General features: G+C 44.0%; 1 protein-coding gene across 5 annotated transcripts in view; it reads left to right on the top strand.

Moving 5' to 3' along the window:
- The window catches only part of LOC118397034 (protein furry homolog), a 231669-nt gene that overhangs the window by 147783 nt on the left and 64283 nt on the right, over positions 1–19603 (top strand). For all 5 annotated transcript variants that reach the window (XM_052467095.1, XM_052467092.1, XM_052467093.1 and 2 more), the window contains exons 41-49: positions 4536–4737; positions 5343–5464; positions 5631–5818; positions 6012–6106; positions 6888–7124; positions 7332–7690; positions 16647–16744; positions 16986–17156; positions 17501–17641. In XM_052467095.1, coding sequence (XP_052323055.1) covers positions 4536–4737; positions 5343–5464; positions 5631–5818; positions 6012–6106; positions 6888–7124; positions 7332–7690; positions 16647–16744; positions 16986–17156; positions 17501–17641 — 1613 coding nt within the window. The remainder of the gene's footprint in view (positions 1–4535; positions 4738–5342; positions 5465–5630; positions 5819–6011; positions 6107–6887; positions 7125–7331; positions 7691–16646; positions 16745–16985; positions 17157–17500; positions 17642–19603) is intronic.

Raw genomic sequence — 19603 nt, 5'->3', positions numbered from 1 at the left:
GCAACCTTTTGCCACATTTCAGGCTTCAAACATAAAGATATAAAACTGTATTTTTTTGTGAAGAATCAACAACAAGTGGGACACAATCATGTGGAACGACATTTATTGGATATTTCAAACTTTTTTAACAAATCAAAAACTGAAAAATTGGGCGTGCAAAATTATTCAGCCCCTTTACTTTCAGTGCAGCAAACTCTCTCAAGAACTTCAGTGAGGATCTCTGAATGATCCAATGTTGACCTAAATGACTAATGATGATAAATACAATCCACCTGTGTGTAATCAAGTCTCCGTATAAATGCACCTGCACTGTGATAGTCTCAGAGGTCTGTTAAAAGCGCAGAGAGCATCATGAAGAACAAGGAACACACCAGGCAGGTCCGAGATACTGTTGGGAAGAAGTTTAAAGCCGGATTTGGATACAAAAAGATTTCCCAAGCTTTAAACATCCCAAGGAGCACTGTGCAAGCGATAATATTGAAATGGAAGGAGTATCAGACCACTGCAAATCTACCAAGACCTGGCCGTCCCTCTAAACTTTCAGCTCATACAAGGAGAAGACTGATCAGAGATGCAGCCAAGAGGCCCATGATCACTCTGGATGAACTGCAGAGATCTACAGCTTGGAGACTCTGTCCATAGGACAACAATCAGTCGTGTATTGCACAAATCTGGCCTTTATGGAAGAGTGGCAAGAAGAAAGACATTTCTTAAAGATATCCATAAAAAGTGTCGTTTAAAGTTTGCCACAAGCCACCTGGGGGAGACACCAAACATGTGGAAGAAGGTGCTCTGGTCAGATGAAACCAAAATGGAACTTTTTGGCAACAATGCAAAACGTTATGTTTGGCGTAAAAGCAACACAGCTCATCACCCTGAACACACCATCCCCACTGTCAAACATGGTGGTGGCAGCATCATGGTTTGGGCCTGCTTTTCTTCAGCAGGTACAGGGAAGATGGTTAAAATTGATGGGAAGATGGATGGAGCCAAATACAGGACCATTCTGGAAGAAAACCTGATGGAGTCTGCAAAAGACCTGAGACTGGGATGGAGATTTGTCTTCCAATAAGACAATGATCCAAAACATAAAGCAAAATCTACAATGGAATGGTTCAAAAATAAACATATCCAGGTGTTAGAATGGCCAAGTCAAAGTCCAGACCTGAATCCAATCGAGAATCTATGGAAAGAACTGAAAACTGCTGTTCACAAATGCTCTCCATCCAACCTCACTGAGCTCGAGCTGTTTTGCAAAGAGGAATGGGAAAAAATGTCAGTCTCTCGATGTGTAAAACTGATAGAGACATAACAGCTGTAAGTCGCTTGGGGTATCGCAGCAAAAGGTGGCGCAACAAAGTATTAACTTAAGGGGGCTGAATAATTTTGCACGCCCAATTTTTCAGTTTTTGATTTGTTAAAGTTTGAAATATGCAATAAATGTCGTTCCACTTCAAGATTGTGTCCCACTTGTTGTTGATTCTTCACAAGCCTGAAATGTGGCAAAAGGTCGCAAAGTTCAAGGGGGCCGAATACTTTCGCAAGGCACTGTATATAGGTCCTGGATGGCAGGAAGCTTGGCCCCAGTGATGTACTGGGCCTTAGACACTACCATCTGTAGCGCCTTACGGTCAGATGCTGAGTAGTTGCCATACCAGGCAATGATGCAACTGGTCAGGATGCTCTCGATGGTGCAGCTGTAAAACCTTTTGAGGATCTGGGGACCCATGCCTTTTCCTGAGGGGAAAAGGTGTTGTCTTGCCCTCTTCATGACTGTCTTGGTGTGTTTGGACCATTATACTTCATTGGTGATGTGGACACCAAGGAACTTGAAACTCGACCCTCTCCTCTACAGCCCCGTCGATGTTAATGGGGGCCTGCTCAGCCTGCCTTTTCCTGTAGTCCACGATCAGCTCCTTTGTCTTGCTCACATTGAATTAGAGGTTGTTGTCCTGGCACCACACTGCCAGGTCTCTGACCTCCTCCCTATAGGCTGTCTCATCATTGTCTGTGATCAGGCCTATCACTGTTGTGTCGTCAGCAGACTTAATGGTGTTGGAGTCTTGTTTGGTCACACAGTTGTGGGTTCACATGGTGTACATGAGGGGACTAAGCACGCACCCCTGAGGGGCCCCCATGTTGAGGATCAGCGTGGCATATGTGTTGTTGCCCACCCGCACCACCTGGGGTCGGACCATCAGGAAGTCCAAGATCCAGTTGTAGAGGGGGAGGTGTTTAGTCCCAGGGTCCTTAGCTTAGTGATGACCTTTGTGGGCACTATGGTGTTGAATACTGAGATGTAGCCAATGAACAGCATTCTCACATAGGTGTTGCATTTGTCCAGGTGGGAAAGGGCAGTATGGAGTGTGATTGAGATTGCGTCATCTGTGGATCTGTTGGGGCAGTATGCGAATTGCCATGTCTAGAAAGTTACATATTCAACCAGTGGCGATTGGTGCTGTTTAAGGTGATGGAGGATGATATTATTTCTTTTTTCTATTACAGCATATTGGATCACAGTCATTCATATTCCATTCACCCAGCTCAATGTAACATCGATAGGTTTAAGCTACTACATGATACTTCAATTTTCCCTGTACGCATCATGAGTTTGCTACATCCTAGCCTATGAATGAAAGTTTACAACGTAAACTAGAAAGAATTTTGACTAAACAAGGTGACAGACAGCAACACATTCAATACCGCCTTGCACACGCTTGCCTGCATCTAGCTGATCTAGGGTGTAATCATTAGTCCAACAGTTGCAAATTAGAGATTCTATTTGACAAAGTCAGGTATGTTTATCCCCGTTTTGTTCCGTTTGCTTCCATTTAAGAAAATGTTTTAAACAGTGTCGGCGGAATGAATACACCCCTGGTCACACGCAAACAGTTCACTTTCATAGCAGCCACATAAAAACAGCATGATCACTTTGCTCGTTTTATATATAATTCCTTCTCGCAATTATCTACGCGCTCTCCTCCTCTCACCTTTTCACTTCGCTTGTGGACTTCATTGCACAACACATCAGCTGTCTGTGACCAGGCGAAAAAACATCATGACCGTTAACCGCAACACACAGCCTACATTGTTGTCACGTCATAGGCAACTAGAATTACTAGAATTAACGCTTTAGTAAACCCACTACAATCATGCAGTACAGTGTACAGTCAGAAAGCAGTTACACCGGCGGGCCAAGGTGGCAATAAATTAATAAAACCAAAGCTTACCTTTACTTGGAAGAGTTCCAGTGTTGGATAGCAATAGCCAGCTAGCTAATATAGCATCCCTCTATGTTTGAGTAAACTAATCTAGCTAGCTGCATAAACAGATTAGTAGTTTACGCCAGCGGGCCCCGATGGCAATAAATGAATAAAACCAAAAGCTTACCTTGACTTGGAAGAGTTCCAGTGCTGGATAGCCATAGCCAGCTAGCTAATATAGGAGCCCTCTGTTTGAGCTGGGTGTTTGAGTAAGCTAAACTAGCTAGCTGCAGTTGATCTCTCTGATCCTTTGATTGGGTGCACAACATCCCAGTTCATGCTGCAAGAGCTCTGATAGGTTAGAGGACGTCCTCCGGAAGTTGTCATAATTACTGTTTAAGTCTATGGAAGGGGATGAAAGACATGAGCCTCCTAGGTTTTGTATTGAAGTCAATGTACCCAGAGGACAGAAGCTAGCTGTTCTCCGGCTATACCGGCTACAACAGAGTGCTGCTGAGGCTACTGTAGTACTTCATTGCAGTGTGTTACATCCATTATTTGGTGACGGGAATATATTTAGTATAGTTTATCTAAAAAGGATAGCTTTGATTCATTATTTGTATTTTTAAGAAATTCACCGAGGATGGCCCTCCCCTTTCTCCTCTGAGGAGCCTCCACTGTATTCAACATAGGACTACTTATCCTCTTGTTAAAAAATATATATGTTGATAGCATTATTATTTTATGACATACTTGACTCGATAAAGAAAACTTCACTTGACCTGACTAGGGACAAGCTGGTTTCTTGCATTCACTAGTTATATAATATAGAAAAACAGAGCATAGAGTTCACCTCACACCTTGCTGCATTGGATTCACAACATGAGCAGTGAGGAAGTAATGTGAAACCATAAAACATACCCCCGTTAACTGGGTGCTGTTCATTGAACACGGTTTTGAAGTTCACGTTGCACCTCCTATGTTTCAAAGCGTTTCATCCTGTCTTGTGCCTTCTGAACAGTCCCTATTTTGACTCCTCTCCTTCTCTCTTTCCCTCTCCCCTCTCATCCCTCTCTCATCCCTCTCCCCTCCCCTCCCTCCCCCTCTCATCCCTCCCTCTCATCCCTCTCCCCCTCATCCTTCTTTCATCCCTTTCTCCTTCTCTCTCCTGCTCCCTTCCTCATCTTCTTCCTCTCCTTCCATCTCCCTCCATCCCTCTCCCCTCCATCTCCCTCCATCCCCCTTTCATCCCTCTCCCCTCCATCCCCCTTTCATCCCTCTCTCTCCCGCTCCCTTCCTCATCTTCTTCCTCTCCTTCCCTCTCCCTCCTAGGTGGGATGGACTTCCTGCGAGAGGGCCAGGCATCCCCAGTACCAGACTCTGGCCTGAGCTCCTCGTCCACCTCTTCCAGCCTCAGCCTGGGAGGCAGCACCTCCAACCTGCCCCATATCTCCTCCCAGGAGGCGGAGGAGCTGAAGAGCCCCTCAGAGACAGACGAGAAGACCAACAAGCTGATTGAGTTCCTCACCACCAGGTAGGTTGGCCACGGACCGAAGGACGTACAATCCGACGGACATGCAGAGAGTCTGCCAGACAGACAAACAGGCAGTCGGCCAACCAGTCAGTCACATAGTATGTACCACTACCAACAGACAGACACTCGCACATGCATGCACAAACACACCGATTTGAGTGGAACACTAGAACTTCATTAGCTATTTATCCTGGCAAAGGCAAACGGAAATATAATTTGCAGGCCTTCATCTTGAAGATTTTTTGTTATCGATATATGGCCATGCAATTTCATGTCGGTTTAATCAACTTGATGTCAGTGTGAGAGAACAGGGAGCCAACTCCTCACGTCATACGCCACCTAGTGGTCTAGTGTGGCTAACACAACAACAAACTTGTCATTGTTGAAGTAGCAACATCACTGAAGCTCCACTTTGCTTTCCCCTAAGTACAGTACTAGGATCAGTTCTTCTCCCATCCTAACCTTAACCATTAGTAAGGAAAATTCTAAACTGACCCAAGATCAGCGTCTAGGGGCAATTTCACCCTACTGGTATACTTCTGTTTGAATTATACATTTGTTATCCTCTCTATGATATCATAAACAATTGTGTTATTGTTTTCCAGGGCCTGTGGCCCCATGTGGTGTCACGAAGCTATCTCACCCAAGAACCAGACCTCAAAAAGCACTGAGCAGCTTGTCAACTTTCTGCGTTATGTGGTGTCGGTGTTCAAAGAGTCCAAATCAGGTAATCCTCCCCAAGAGTCTAGCGCTATTCTACACCTTACCACACTACATGCTCGTGTGTGTCTGTGCGCGCATATATGTGTATTTGCGAACATGCATGTGTGTGTGCGTGCCTGCGTGCCCATGCTTTGTGCGTGTGTGTCTCATACCTCTCCTGTTTGGGCCAGACTTCCACCTGGAGCCGCAGTTGAGTGACATAGCTCTGCAGATGGGTCTGTGTAGCTTGTCACGCCACTACGCCGGGAGGTCCTTCCAGGTGGTTCGGGGGCTGCGGCAGCCGCTCACGGCCCACGCCGTGTTCGACCTGCTCTCGCGACTGGTGGAGGTGGTGGGGGAGCACGGGGAGGAAGTACAGGTGTGTGTGGGCGGAGGGAACGGGGGAGTGTCTGTGTGTTCCTGCGTGTGTGTTGTCTGTCTGTGTGTGAGTGCGCGTGTGTGAGTGTGAGTGTGCGCGAGTGCGTGTGTGAGTGCGTGTGCGCGAGTGCGTGTGTGTGTGCGTGCGTGTGATTGTGCAGATACCCAGTTTTAATGTCCTCCTGCTCTTCTAGGGTTATGTTATGGAAGTGTTGCTCACCTTAGAGTCTGTGGTGGACAACCTGGCTGAATGTCTCAAGAACAATGACCTAATGGCTATCCTGAACAGGTTGGTTTGCAGATCACTTTAAAACAAATGTATTAACATGTAGCTAGATTGTGATACGGAGGGATACCGTACATAAATTGCGTTGGGAACAAACTGCTGCCTCCAGGGGCACGTGGTCTGGGGGCGGAAGCACTACCACTAGATCAGGTAATGGACCTTTATATTCGCCTGGAACCCACACTATTCTGGCTGTAAGAATGGCTGTAATTACTGCCGTTATAAAACAAGACTAAGTCAGCAAATGGATCACCTTCAACCAATCAGAAGTCCAAATCTTTTGATGTTCTCCAAATGCTACATAAGCTAAACCTGCCCACAGTTGCTAAGAGGACACTGATTGGACTAGCTACTTTCAAGCCTGTCCAAGTGCCCCTTTATTGGAGAAGGTTCAGACTGAATCAGTAAAGTGAACCAATAGTGAAACAGAGAGTAGTAGCTGCAGCAACAAATCACTATTTATTGGTCACATACACATGGTTAGCAAATGTTATTGAAAGTGTAGCAAAATGCTTGTGCTTCTAGTTCCGACAGTGTAGCAATATCTAACTATTCCACATCATTCCTAATGGAATAAGGAATGGAGAGGAATAAGAATATACAAAATGTAGTAGCTGCATCAACAGAGTTCACACATCTATTATCACTTACGACCTTACAACCCAGCACCCAAAGCTGTTTGTTCAAACAATTTAGAGTTGAGTACGCCAATCCTTCATTAGGTATTTGTATGCCAGGTTGTGAAGGGTTTCAACTCATCGCTAGTCTCTTATTGGCTCTCCAGGGCATCCTCCCCAGACTTCCTTACCAGCGGGAAGCTGGTGTCCAACAGGAAGAGCACGGGGCAGCTGAACCTGTTCCAGCAGGGTCTGGGGACAGCCGAGCGCAGCCGTCACCAGAGGAGCTACTCCGTCCCCAAGAGGTTTGGTGAGGCTGACCGCTCATCCGACCCTCCTCGCAGCGCTACACTGGACCGCGTCCAGGCCTGCACCCAGCAGGGAGGGCTGACCAAGAACCGCAAGTAGGGGACAGCAAGTAGCCAAGTAGACTACAGCACTTTTTAGGGAATCCTTTCATTTGGCATCTCCCAGTCATTTTGAGGTCGTGTTCATAAGGATACACCTTGGTAAAACGTTTGAAAATTTGGCAAAGGCTCGGGGGTGCCACAAAGGGGCATCTATTGGGATAGAAGGCCTAAAATAAATAAACGCATTGCTCTCCTCCGCAGTCCGTCCTCTTCCAAAGAGCCCCCGAGTGACCCAGCCAACGTCAACCACCCGTCCAACCTGCTGGCCACCATCTTCTGGGTTGCTGTGTCCCTGATGGAGTCAGACTTTGAGTTTGAGTACCAGATGTCCCTGCGGCTGCTCCTCAAGCTGTTGGCCCACGTGGCCCTGGACAAGCAGGAGAACAGGGAGCGGCTGGAGAAGCTGCAGGGCCAGCTGAGGTGGAGTGGCTTCGCCGGACTCCAGCAGCTGCTCCTCAAGGGCTTCACGTCCACTTCCACCACCGACCTCACCCTGCACATCTTCTGCCAGCTCACGCCTGTCTCGCGGGTGCCCGTGGTGGACACCTCACAAGCCATAGGTATGTTATCTGTAGTCCGGTGTGACTCAATTGGTAAAGCATGGCACTTGCAATGATATGGTAAAGGCTTAAATTTCAGCTTGCAGAACCCATATTCTAAATGACTGGAAGTCTCTTTGGATAACAGCGTCTGCTAATTGGTATATACAGTATGTACGGTGGAGTCTGAAATAATCGACACCCTTGATAAAGATAATGACTGAATAAAATAAATAATCCTAGTACTGAGCTACAGTTGAAGTTGGAAGTTTACATACACCTTAGCTAAATACATTTAAACTCAGTTTTTCACAATTCCTGACAGTAAACATTCCCTGTTTTAGGTCAGTTAGGATCACCGCTTTATTTGAAGAATTTGAAATGTCAGAATAATATTAGAGAGAATGATTTATTTCAGCTTTTATTTCTTTCATCACATTCCCAGTGGGTCAGAAGTTTACATACACTCAATTAGAATTTGGTAGCATTGCCTTAAACAATTTAAACTTGGGTCAAACGTTTCAGGTAGCCTTCCACAAGCTTCCCACAATAAGTTGGGTGAATTTTGGCCCATTCCTCCTGACAGAGCTGGTGTAACTAAGTCAGGTTTGTAGGCCTCCTTGCTGTGACCGACCAGCTCAAATCGGTCTTATGGAGCAAAATTTGAAATGGTGTTTTTTACATTGGATAAAAGTAGAGACTCAGAGCTACAAAAATGGTATATCATACACTACAGTTGAGGAACATAGGGAAAGTCATTTTGCTTTGAACTTAACCCACTTTTGAGTGTTTTTGTACTAATGGAGAGCCCTTCTTTGTCTACAGTCATTCAGCATTGTTCACATCTTCTTAAGCTTTAGCCACATTCAACTCTTCAATGGTTGATCCGAGCATTCTGTACAAACAGCAGTCAAGCACCCAAGCTAACTTGCTAGCTACAGTACCAGTCAGAAGTTTGGACACCTTATTTTTTATATTTTCTACATTGTAAAATAATAATAAAGACATCAAAACTATGAAATAACACATATGGAATCATGAATATATTTTATATTTGAGATTCTTCAAAGTAGCCACCCTTTGCCTTGATGACAGCTTTGCACACTCTTGGCATTCTCTCAACCAGCTTCATGAGGTAGTCACCTGGAATGCATGTCAATTAACAGGTGTGCCTGTTATTTTAATTTCTTTCCACCTTATTCATTCCACCTTATTGCATTTGAGCCAATCAGGTGTGTTGTGACAAGGTAGGGGTGGTATACAGAAGGTAGCCCTATTTGGTTGAAGACCAAGTCCATATTATGGCAAGAACAGCTCAAATAATTACATCATTACTTTAAGACATGAAGGTCAGTTAATGCGGAAAATGTCAATAACTTTCAATGTTTCTTCTAGTGCAGTCACAAAAACCATCAAGCGCTATGATGAAACTGGCTCTCATGTGGACCGCCACAGGAAAGGAAGACCCAGAGTTACCTCTGCTGTGTAGAAGATAAGTTCATAAGAGTCACCAGCTTCAGAAATTGCATCTCAACATCAACTGTTCAGCTTCTCAACATCAACTGTTCTGAGGAGACTGCTTGAATCAGGCCTTCATGGTCGAATTGCTGCAAAGAAACCACTACTAAAGGACGGACACCAATAAGAAGAAGAGACTTGCTTGGTCCAAGAAACATCAGCAATGGACATTAGACCGGTGGACATTTGTCCTTTGGTCTGATGAGTCCAAATTTTAGATTTTTGGTTCCAACCGCTGTGTCTTTGTGAGACTCAGAGTAGGTGAACGGATGATCTCTGCATGTGTGGTTCCCACCGTGTAGCACGGAGGAGGAGTGATGGTGCTTTGCTGCTGACACTGTCAGTGATTTATTTAGAATTCAAGGCACACTTAACCAGCATGGCTACCACAGCATTCTGCAGTGATGCACCATCCCATCTGGTTTCCTCTTAGTGGGACTATAATTTGTTTTTAAACAGGACAATGACCCAACACACCTCCAGGCTGTGTAAGGGCTATTTGACCAAGAAGGAGAGTGATTGAGTGCTACATCAGATGACCTGGCCTCCACAATCCAGCCAGCCTCCACCCAATTGAGATGGTTTGGGATGTTGGATCACAGAGTGAAGGAAAAGCGGGTAACAAGTGTGACAGCCCCTCTCTGCTCCGTCTACTGGGTTTTGCTTGTGCTTACTTCCTGCAGGAGATTAGTGGGTGGAGTAGGAGAGGTGGGCAGAGCTGGGAGGGTCATCAGTGCTGATGGGGCACACCTGTGAAAGCTCAGCTGTGGCATAAAGCCACTGTTTCACCATTCAGCAAGAGATTCCTCTCTCCATGTATACCTTTGGTTGTTTCATCGTGGCTTTGGCAGTTGACACATAATTAACTGACCTTCATGCCTCATCTGATTATTGTTGTGAGTGTTTATTTCTGGAATAAATTCATTTTGTTATTCCTTTACTCAATGTGTGGTTTGCCATCGTTTGTTACAGTCTTGAGCCTGGTTGTAACACAAGTGCTCAGCATTTGTGGGCACTCCTTCAAGATTGTTTGAAAAGCATTCCAATTGAAGCTGGGTGAGAGAATGCCAAGACTGTGTAAAGCTGTCATCAAGGCAAAGGGTGGCTACTCTAAAATGTAAAACACATTTTGATTTCGTAGGGTTGATTGTTCGTAAATTAATCAGTTATTCTGCGCTCTGGCACACTCAAATGACATGTCTTTTGTGAAGACGTGTAGCTCGTTAGCTATCTAGGTAAACAATTAATCATAATCCTGTTATAGGATTTTATGAATAATGATTAAATGTATACATTTGATGCAGGATTGTAACTAACATAATTCTACCCTGTCTAACAAAGAATGTTTCTACATAGAGAGAAGTTTTAACAGACAAATTGTGACAGACAACTTGTGACCACTGTGAAACCAATAACAGGAAGAAAGTCTCCCCACCCAAGGCGGGGAGAAACCGTTAGGCTTGCAGTAGATTATGCAACTTGTGGTAGCATATGATAAGCAATATGTGTGTGTTGGAATGGACTTTTGAAGCAGCTTTGTCCTTGTCGGAGAGGAGGGGGGACATTTAGGACGCTATGTGTGATATATAAACTAAAGTACATGTGATTATGTTCAGAACTCTTGATTAATTTTGAGACTGATCCTTGTCTATTTTATGCAAAAAAGATCCTTACAAATTCTTAGAACCGGACAAAGTGTTTTGCTTTGTTATAATTGAATTGGTTTGTTAGAGGAATTAAACTCCTCTAAGAAATCCCAACTCATGACGTTTCTACCCTGCATGACGTTTCTACCCTGCATAACGTTTCTACCCTGCATAACGTTTCTACCCTGCATAACGTTTCTACCCTGCATAACGTTTCTACCCTGCATAACGTTTCTACCCTGCATAACGTTTCTACCCTGCATGAATCTGCAGGTTCAATGTTGGCTATATAACATTAGGCTATAACTAGTCAAGAAAATGGCTCTAAGATATGAATTATAAGGTCATACACATAACTTTAGCTAGCGAGCCAGCCAGATAACATTATCTCGCTAACAGTACACGAACTTGAAATGAAACCACTTTCTGTTAAAATTTGAAACGTGTAAAATCTGAAAATGTTGCTAGCTAGACTATCTTACCTGTACACATCATGGATGGACTAGTCTCCTGTCAGATGCCGTGGTTGCCCTTTAGTTTTAAGATGTAATCCGGAGACAGATGTAAAATATATGGGCTCCCGAGTGGCGCAGTGGTCTAAGACATTGCTTCTCAGTGCAAGAGGCGTCACTGCAGTACCTGGTTCAAATCCGGGCTGCATCACATCTGGCCATGATTGGGAGTCCCATGGAGTGGCGCACAACCGGCCCAGCGTTGTCCAGGCTAGGCCGTCATTGTAGATAAGAATTTAATTGACTTGCCTAGTTAAATAAAGGTTAAATAAAAAATTAACAGGTATTCAGTTTCACTACAATACATTTTTTTTTAAAGACCCGTTAGACAGGATTACCGAGACATCGACCAGCTCAAATAGACAGAAGCGTGCTAAATGGCAGATCAATCCAAACTCATCTCTCGGCATGTCCATGCACCAAAAAGTTTATATTCAAACGGCTCTCCTGTGAAGTACTGACCCGCAACATAAGCCTAGTTTCCTGAAACGGGTGACATGTTTTTATTAAAGTTTTCCAAAATGTACATCAATATAAGTACAAAGACTTTACCATATCCCAACCACCTTTACTCCCTTCACACATCCAACCCCTCCCTACCTGTCCATCCTACCTCATTCCACAAAATAAAATGATCAATAGAAGTGGAGATAACATTACAGAAGTTTGCATCAGACAGGAGAAGAGAATTTAATCTCCAACAGAGAGGAGTATGAGTTTGTCGAGGGCTAAAGGTCCATGGTCAGAAATTACAATGGGAAATATTCAGAAGAGGTGACATTTGGAAGTAAATTATGATCAATAAAGAAATAGTCAATACGAGAAAAATAATGGTGTACATGTGAAAAGAAAGAATACTCTCTTGCCTGGGGATTCTGACATCTCCAGGGATCTGTACACCCATTCTGAACCATAAAATATGAGAATGACTTTGACATAGCAGAAGGAGACATATTTCTGGGTTTGGAGTGGTCTGAAGCCTGGCTAATAACACAATTCAGATCCCCGCCAATTATCAAAAGATGGGTGTTCAGAGAAGGGATTTTCCCCAGCAACCCATTTAACATTCAGCATATATATTGACCAGTACTGCAAGAGTTTGCCAAATGGTGCCAATTATTATTAAATGTCCTCCATTACTTTCTGAAGTGTATTATTTTACTAACCAAAATTGCAACCCCTCTGGCTATGGAGTCAAAGTCTGAATGGAAAACCTGCCTAAACCTGGAGTTTTGTAGCATTGAGTGATCTTTAATGAGCAAATGGGTCTCTTGTAGAAATATCCCATCTGCTTTTAGCTTTTTCAAAGGGGAGAAAACCTCTTGACAGAATTATTCATTGTTTTAGTATTCCAAGATAAAACTTTATAGGATTAGGCCTACCTATTCACAATCTAAAATATTGAAAGGGAAAAAGATAAAGATAAAATAGAGAACTGATGAAAAATGCAACAAAGTGTGTGTGTATATATATGTATATATGTTTTTATCAAATAAAAAGAAAAGAAACAAAAATGGTCCCCATCACCTCCCCTTTCGCCCAAACCCAAAGTCTCCTTCCTCAGCGAATGGAATGCTTTGATGCATATGAATAAACAGAAAACCTTCCTATCCTAACACGGAGAGGCTCCGTAGCACAAGCAGTGAAATACATTTGAAAAGGCATTCACAAAACGGAAAAGTAGGTCAACAGATGACGCCGACAGATAGGGCAGCTGTGCTTCTAGCTGCTAGGCAACTTTGCAGTATATTTTTGTGTGTGTTATTTCTTACATTATTATCCCAGAAATGTCTTTGTTACATACAGCTGGGAAGAACTTGTGGATATCAGAGCGGCAGTAACTCACCAGCATTACGACCAGGAATACGACTTTCCCGAATCAGATCCTTTGTTCATACTCCCCAGAGCAATTTAACTTATCCCAGAGGCTGATCCAAAAAAACGCTGGCGTAGAGGAGGTATTCGGAGTGGACTTTTAGTCCGACTCATGAGGCACGCACACCACCCACCGCTTCCTGGTATATTACTCACTAATGTTCAGTCTCTGGATAATAAAGTTGACAAGCTCAGGGTTGTAACATACTCTGTTTCACGGAAACATGGCTCTCTCGGGATATACTGTATGAGTCCGTACAGCCAGTTGGGTTCTCAGTTCATTGCGCAGACAGGAAAAAATATCTCGACTGGAAGAAGCAGGGGTTTTCATGATTGACCACTCATGGTGTGATTGTGATAACATACAGGAACTCAAGTCCTTTTGTTCACCCGACCTAGAATACCTCACAATCAAATGCCAACCGTATTACCTCCCAAGATAATTATCTTCGGTTATAGTAACTGCCGTGTATATTCCCCCTCAAGCCGATACCACGGCGGCCCTCAAGGAACTTCACTGGACTTTATGCAAACTGGAAACCACATATCCTGAGGCCGCATTTATTGTAGCTGGGAATTTAAACAAAGCAAATTTGAGGAAAATGCTACCGAAGTTCTATCAACACATTGACTGTAGTACTTGCGCTGCTAAAAACACTCGACCACTGCTACTCCAACGTCCGGGATGCCTACAAGGCTCTCCCCCGCCCTCCCTTAGGCTAATCTGATCACGACTCCATTTTGCTCCTCCCTTCCTATCGGCAGAAACTCTAAAAGGAAGTACCCATGCTAAGGACTATTCAACGCTTGTCTGACCAATCGGAATCCACGCTTCAAGATTGTTTTGATCACGCGGACTGGTATATATTCTGGGCGGCCTCTGAGAATAACATTGACGAATACACGGATACGGTGACTGAGTTTATCAGGAAGTGTATAGGAGATGTTGTACCCACTGTGACTATTAAACCTACCCTAACCAGAAACCGTGGATAGATGGCAGCAGTGCGCAAAATACCACATTTAACCATGGCAAGGTGACTGGGAGTATGGCCGAATACAAACAGTGTAGTTATTCCATCCGTATGCCAATCAAACAGGCAAAACGTCAGTATAGAGACAAAGTGGAGACGCTATTCAACGGCTCAGACACAAGACTCATGTGGCAGGGTCTATAGACAATCACGGACTATGAAGGGAAAACCAGCCATGTTGCGGACACCGACGTCTTGCTTCCAGACAAGCTAAACACCTTCTTCGCCCGCTACCAAGGGACTGTGGACTCTCCTTTCTCCATGGCCGACATGAGTAAGCCATTTAAGCGTGTTAACCCTCGCAAGGCTGCCGGGCCAGACGGCATCCCTAGCCGCGTCCTCAGAGCATGCGGAGACCAGCTGGCTGGAGTGTTTACGGACATTTTCAATCTCTCCCTATCCCAGTCTGCTGTCCCCACATGAATCAAGATTTCCACCATTGTTCCTGTACCCTAGAAAACAAAGGTAACTGACTATTGCCCCATAGCACTCACTTCTGTCTTCATGAATTGCTTTGAAGAGACTAGTCAAGGATCATATCACCTCCACCCGGCCTGTCGCCCTAGACCCACTCTAATTTGCATACTGCCCCAATAGATCCACAGACGATGCAATCGCCATCCTACTGTACACTGCCCTATCCCACCTGGACAAGAGGAATACCTATGTAAGCATGCTCTTCATTGACTATAGCTAAGCATTCAACACCGTAGTACCCTCCAAGCTCATCATTAACCTTGTGGCCCTGGGTCTGAACCCCGCCCTGTGCAACTGGTTCCTGGACTTCCTGACGGGCCGCCACCAGGTGGTGAAGGTAGGAAACAACACGTGCACTTCGCTGATCCTCAACACTGGGGCCCCACAAGGGTGTTTGCTCAGCCCCCTCCTGTACTCCCTGTTCACCCAACTCAATCATCAAGTTTTGTCGACACAACAGTAGTAGGCCTGATTACCAACAATGTCGTGACAGCCTACAGGGAGAAGGTCAGGTCCCTGGGAGTGTGGTGCAGGAACATAACCTCTCACTCAATGTCAACAAAACATGTGTCTGTACATGTATGAATGATTAATGGGGCGTAGTAAAGGGGTCAAAAGTCCTTCAGTAAGTATCTAGATGAAAAAACGAAAAAAGGAAAGCTCTGCAAAAGCCTGGAATTGTAGCCATGCATTACTTCGCTCGCCATCTAGCCAAATAAAAAAGACCTCCCAAACGTGTAGCTTAAATAACAACCACACAAGACAGTAGTCATCATTTTTATCAGAGTTCAATGGTGTTTCTGCAGAGTAGCAACAGGGGGAAAAAAGCCCTGCTGTAAAAATCAAAACATCTCTTCGACTTGGAAGGTAGGCTAGACTAGGCTATGCATGCTACCTGGCAAAAGAGTAGGTCATAGATCCAGAAGTGACTGTTGAACCAACGCTTGGCATCCTCGTGGGAGTCAGACTTTAGCCTTCCCTCCGGTATGTTGAACGTGGAGACGAGCAGGGGAGCAGAGTGAGAATTTTAACTTTCTTCTGATAAAGGTTGCGTTTCACATCGAGGAATTTAGCTCTCTTCTTGGTGACACTCGAGCTGAGGTCAGGAAAGATGAACACCTTGCATCCACAGACGTGTAGCTGGTCTCTGCCCTGCCTCTGGAGGATGTGCTCCTTGTCACAGTAGTAGTGAAAACAGACGATAAACACTCTAGGCTTGGAGTTGTCATCTCCGCCAGCTGGGGCTATGGACCCCCAGCACCTTATGGTTATCGTAGCTCAGACGGGCGACCGTTCTCTCAAGGGCTACTATGTGTTTATGGTAGTCACACAAGTCATGTTCAAAGCCGTCAAGTCAGCGGCCTTGTTCATTCACAGCAGCTCGGACAGCATCACGGACAGCAGTGAAGGGGGCCAGAGCAGCATCGATGGCAGTTTTGAGCTGAGTGGCAATGGTAGCTGTAATTTCCGAGATCAGAACCGTACGCAGGTTCTGAAGATCTGTGTGGAGTGTGACCGCATGAGACTCCGTATCGGTTGGACTGGAGTCGGCGCCATTACCATTCACATTTGCCATCGAGGTGCAAACGTTAGTGACAGGTCTTCTGCTCCTCATTTGAATCAGAAAGATAACTTACAAATTCATCACTCGAATGTGATATGTAAGAAAGTGAAATGCAAAGTACAAATTTGGCTAAATTAACTAATGCGTAGGAGCCTCGTCCACAAGCGTCTTCTTCGTTCACATGCTCAGCCGCGTCAGTTGGTTCTTTGTGTCTGTCTCTCATTTTATGCCGTCACTGTAGCACTTTGATTTTCTTTCAATAAAAAGTGAGTTATAAATTAAATATATTGTCATTAATTATTATTTATAATTTTTGAGTGAAATGGAAGCCCTATTTCTCTTGTTCCCCAGGTTTTCCTCTGAACGTTCTCTGTCTGCTGCCACATCTGGTCCAGAACTTCGACGGCCCATCCCAGTTCTGTAAAGACGTGGCGCAGAGAATAGCTCAGGTTAGTCTCCTCGTCAACTTTCCAGTCAATGTGCGTTATTGAATACATAAACGAGGACTTTACACATGCAAAATGAGGTGAAATAGGTAAATTTTCTCCAGAAATTAAGTCAATGTAAAGTATATAAATGTACTCTTGGTCATTTTGAAATTGAATTCATGTCAATCTAATTAATTATTTATGATTCGCTGCCAACATGTACCGTAAATATTTAGTATTTGATTTCTGCTTGGATGGCCAGGTATGCTTAGAAGAGAAGAATCCGAAACTGTCCAACTTGGCCCATGTGATGACCCTGTACAAAACACACTCGTACACCCGGAACTGCTTCTCCTGGGTCAACGTCGTCTGTCGCTATCTCCACGAGGCCTTCTCCGAGATCACCCTCAACATGGTCACTTACATGGCCGAGGTCTGTATGGCTGTTCTATGGATAACCATACTCCTCTTAAGCCTGATTCACACTATAGGGCCAAACCAATCCAGTTCAAGATGAACTGTACAGGGCTGGCCTGGTTTGGTATCTATCTTCGTTGCTGGAACCGTGCAGGAAAGGACGATGTGAGAAGAAAATATCTGAGCCAGTATAGTGCTGTTCAGGTCAGCCCTATAGTGTGAATGATCCTTAAGAGTTTCTGATACATAAATTAAGTTTCTCCTCGAGTAATATGGATCAATGGATTAAATCGATCAATGTAGGGCTATCCATCCATTTCAGACTGTGTCATTAACTGTGAGTGTGTTCTGATTGGCTAGTTGTTGGAGAAGGGTCTACCCAGCATGCAGCAAACCTTGCTCCAGATCATCTACAGCCTGCTGAGTCACATGGACCTGTCAGTCATTCAGGCCAAGCCATTCAATATGGAGGTCCTCAAGACCATCGAGAAGTTTGTCCAGGTGAGAGGAAAATGACGTTGCTATTAGTGAAATAATACGTTTTGAAGTTGAGGACTTCTCCCCTCCTGACTGACGGGCCATTTCAAGATGGCTAAAGCCTCTGCTGACCTTGTGTTTAGCCAAGCTGACAGCAGCAAGCTGATATTTCTCTGTCAAATCGATTATGGAAGATACAGTATCAAGAGGCAGTGTCTGGATTTAGTTTCATAACACAATCGTTATACAACATCTTGCTATGAAAGTAGCTTGCAACTTAGTATCAAATGTTCATCATGTTGTGTTAAAACATTTTACTATGAAAACGGTATCAACTGCGACTTGAATGCCCGCTCTTAAGTCAGCTCTGCTGTTTTACATCACAATATACTGCATATAACTGGCTAGTTTTGTCTTGTCTCGTCTCTCCTTAAGTCGGCTGTTCGATCCTTTACGGAACTACTGATGTCCCTACAGGTGTAGGCTAACATAAACTAACTCACTCTTGTTACATCACCTTGGTCCGTACAATTGACCTTATTTTAGCGCCCAAAAAACGTGATACTTCCAGATCGACTGTAATGTCAATACCATTGTAAAGCACAATTTCTCCCCTTTCCAACAAAAGCATTGACGAGACCTCCACGATGCCCATTTCTGCATGATTCAAGAAGGCAATGAGTTCCGTCGAGTCTTTTTAAAAATGGCGGGTGGGGAAGCAAACTAATGGGTGACAGTGAGAAGGAGAGATGTCGTGTGGGGAAATGGCTTTTTTTCACTCGATCTGTCCAACTTATCACCTTATCGCCACCTAAATGTAAATAAAACACTGTAAAGAGTTTATATAATGTGTCATTACATACCTATTTGAAGGTTTTTGTCGAATTTGAATCGGGTTTTTTAAGGCGGTGCTAAAGTGGTCTTCAGAAGTAAACAGCGGTTTTGAGAGTGATGATCGCTTACAGTGATGACGCAAAAAATGACTAGGTATCCCCCCCACCCCCGTCACTGTCCATTTCTTGTTTTTAAACAAAGAGAAGTGCTACACCTGGTGGAGAGAGATTGTAAGACAGAAATAGTTGCTTTACGCGTGCTGTACGTTACGGCATGAAACGTCACGATGTAACGTATGGTACATTTTTAAAAACTTTTCTCCAATACTATAAAGCCATTACCATGTTGATCAACGCTTGAATAGAAGCGTAGTTCACACCCCAGACTTTTGTCAACACAGTCGCTACAGTCCCATTAGTTTTCTTTGCAGCCTCGTTTGAATGTCGCGGTTGTGCACATTTGTACGGCATGGGGTCTATCTAGAAAAAATGTATGGGTGTGTTTGTGTTACAAAGACAAATAATTTTATGCTGTAAATATCATATTGATGCGCTTACAAAGACAGTATGCCTACACATACCTAGCAAATACAAATAAGTTGTATATAGAGTACAACTAGAATGGCATTCTATTTGTCTATTTGGCCAAATCTAAGGATTTGGCTGTCTAACCACATACTGACATGCACAGCTCTCTGGGTGAGGTTCTTCCATCTATGTAATGTATTACAGGTTATGGACAATGTAGTCAGGTGGCAGGACACGTGGAGTGCATGACGATCCTGGATATGACAACCCGTGGGTCCATCAGGCAGAGTTTAATAACTACAGGCAAATACCCCATAATGTTTTTTAAAATGTTTATAAATTAATACAAATATGACAAGCTAAAATGTCTCGAGTCAATATGTATTCAACCCCTTTGTTATAGAAAGCCTAAATATGTTTAGGAGTAAAAATATGCTTAACATAATACTTTTAATTATTTTTTTTTGCCAAAATGACATACCCAAGTCTAACTGCCTGTAGCTCAGGACCTGAAGCAAGGATAAACATATTCTTGATACCATTTGAAAGGAAACACTTTTTGTGGAAATGTTAAATGAATGAGGAGAATATAACGTGTTACATCTGGTAAAGGATAATACAAAGA

This window comes from Oncorhynchus keta, chromosome 18 (genome assembly GCF_023373465.1).
Source record: "Oncorhynchus keta strain PuntledgeMale-10-30-2019 chromosome 18, Oket_V2, whole genome shotgun sequence".
Taxonomy (NCBI): Eukaryota; Metazoa; Chordata; class Actinopteri; order Salmoniformes; family Salmonidae; genus Oncorhynchus; species Oncorhynchus keta.
The sequence above is the reverse complement of the archived record's forward strand: the minus strand, read 5'-3'. Positions and strand labels throughout refer to the sequence as shown.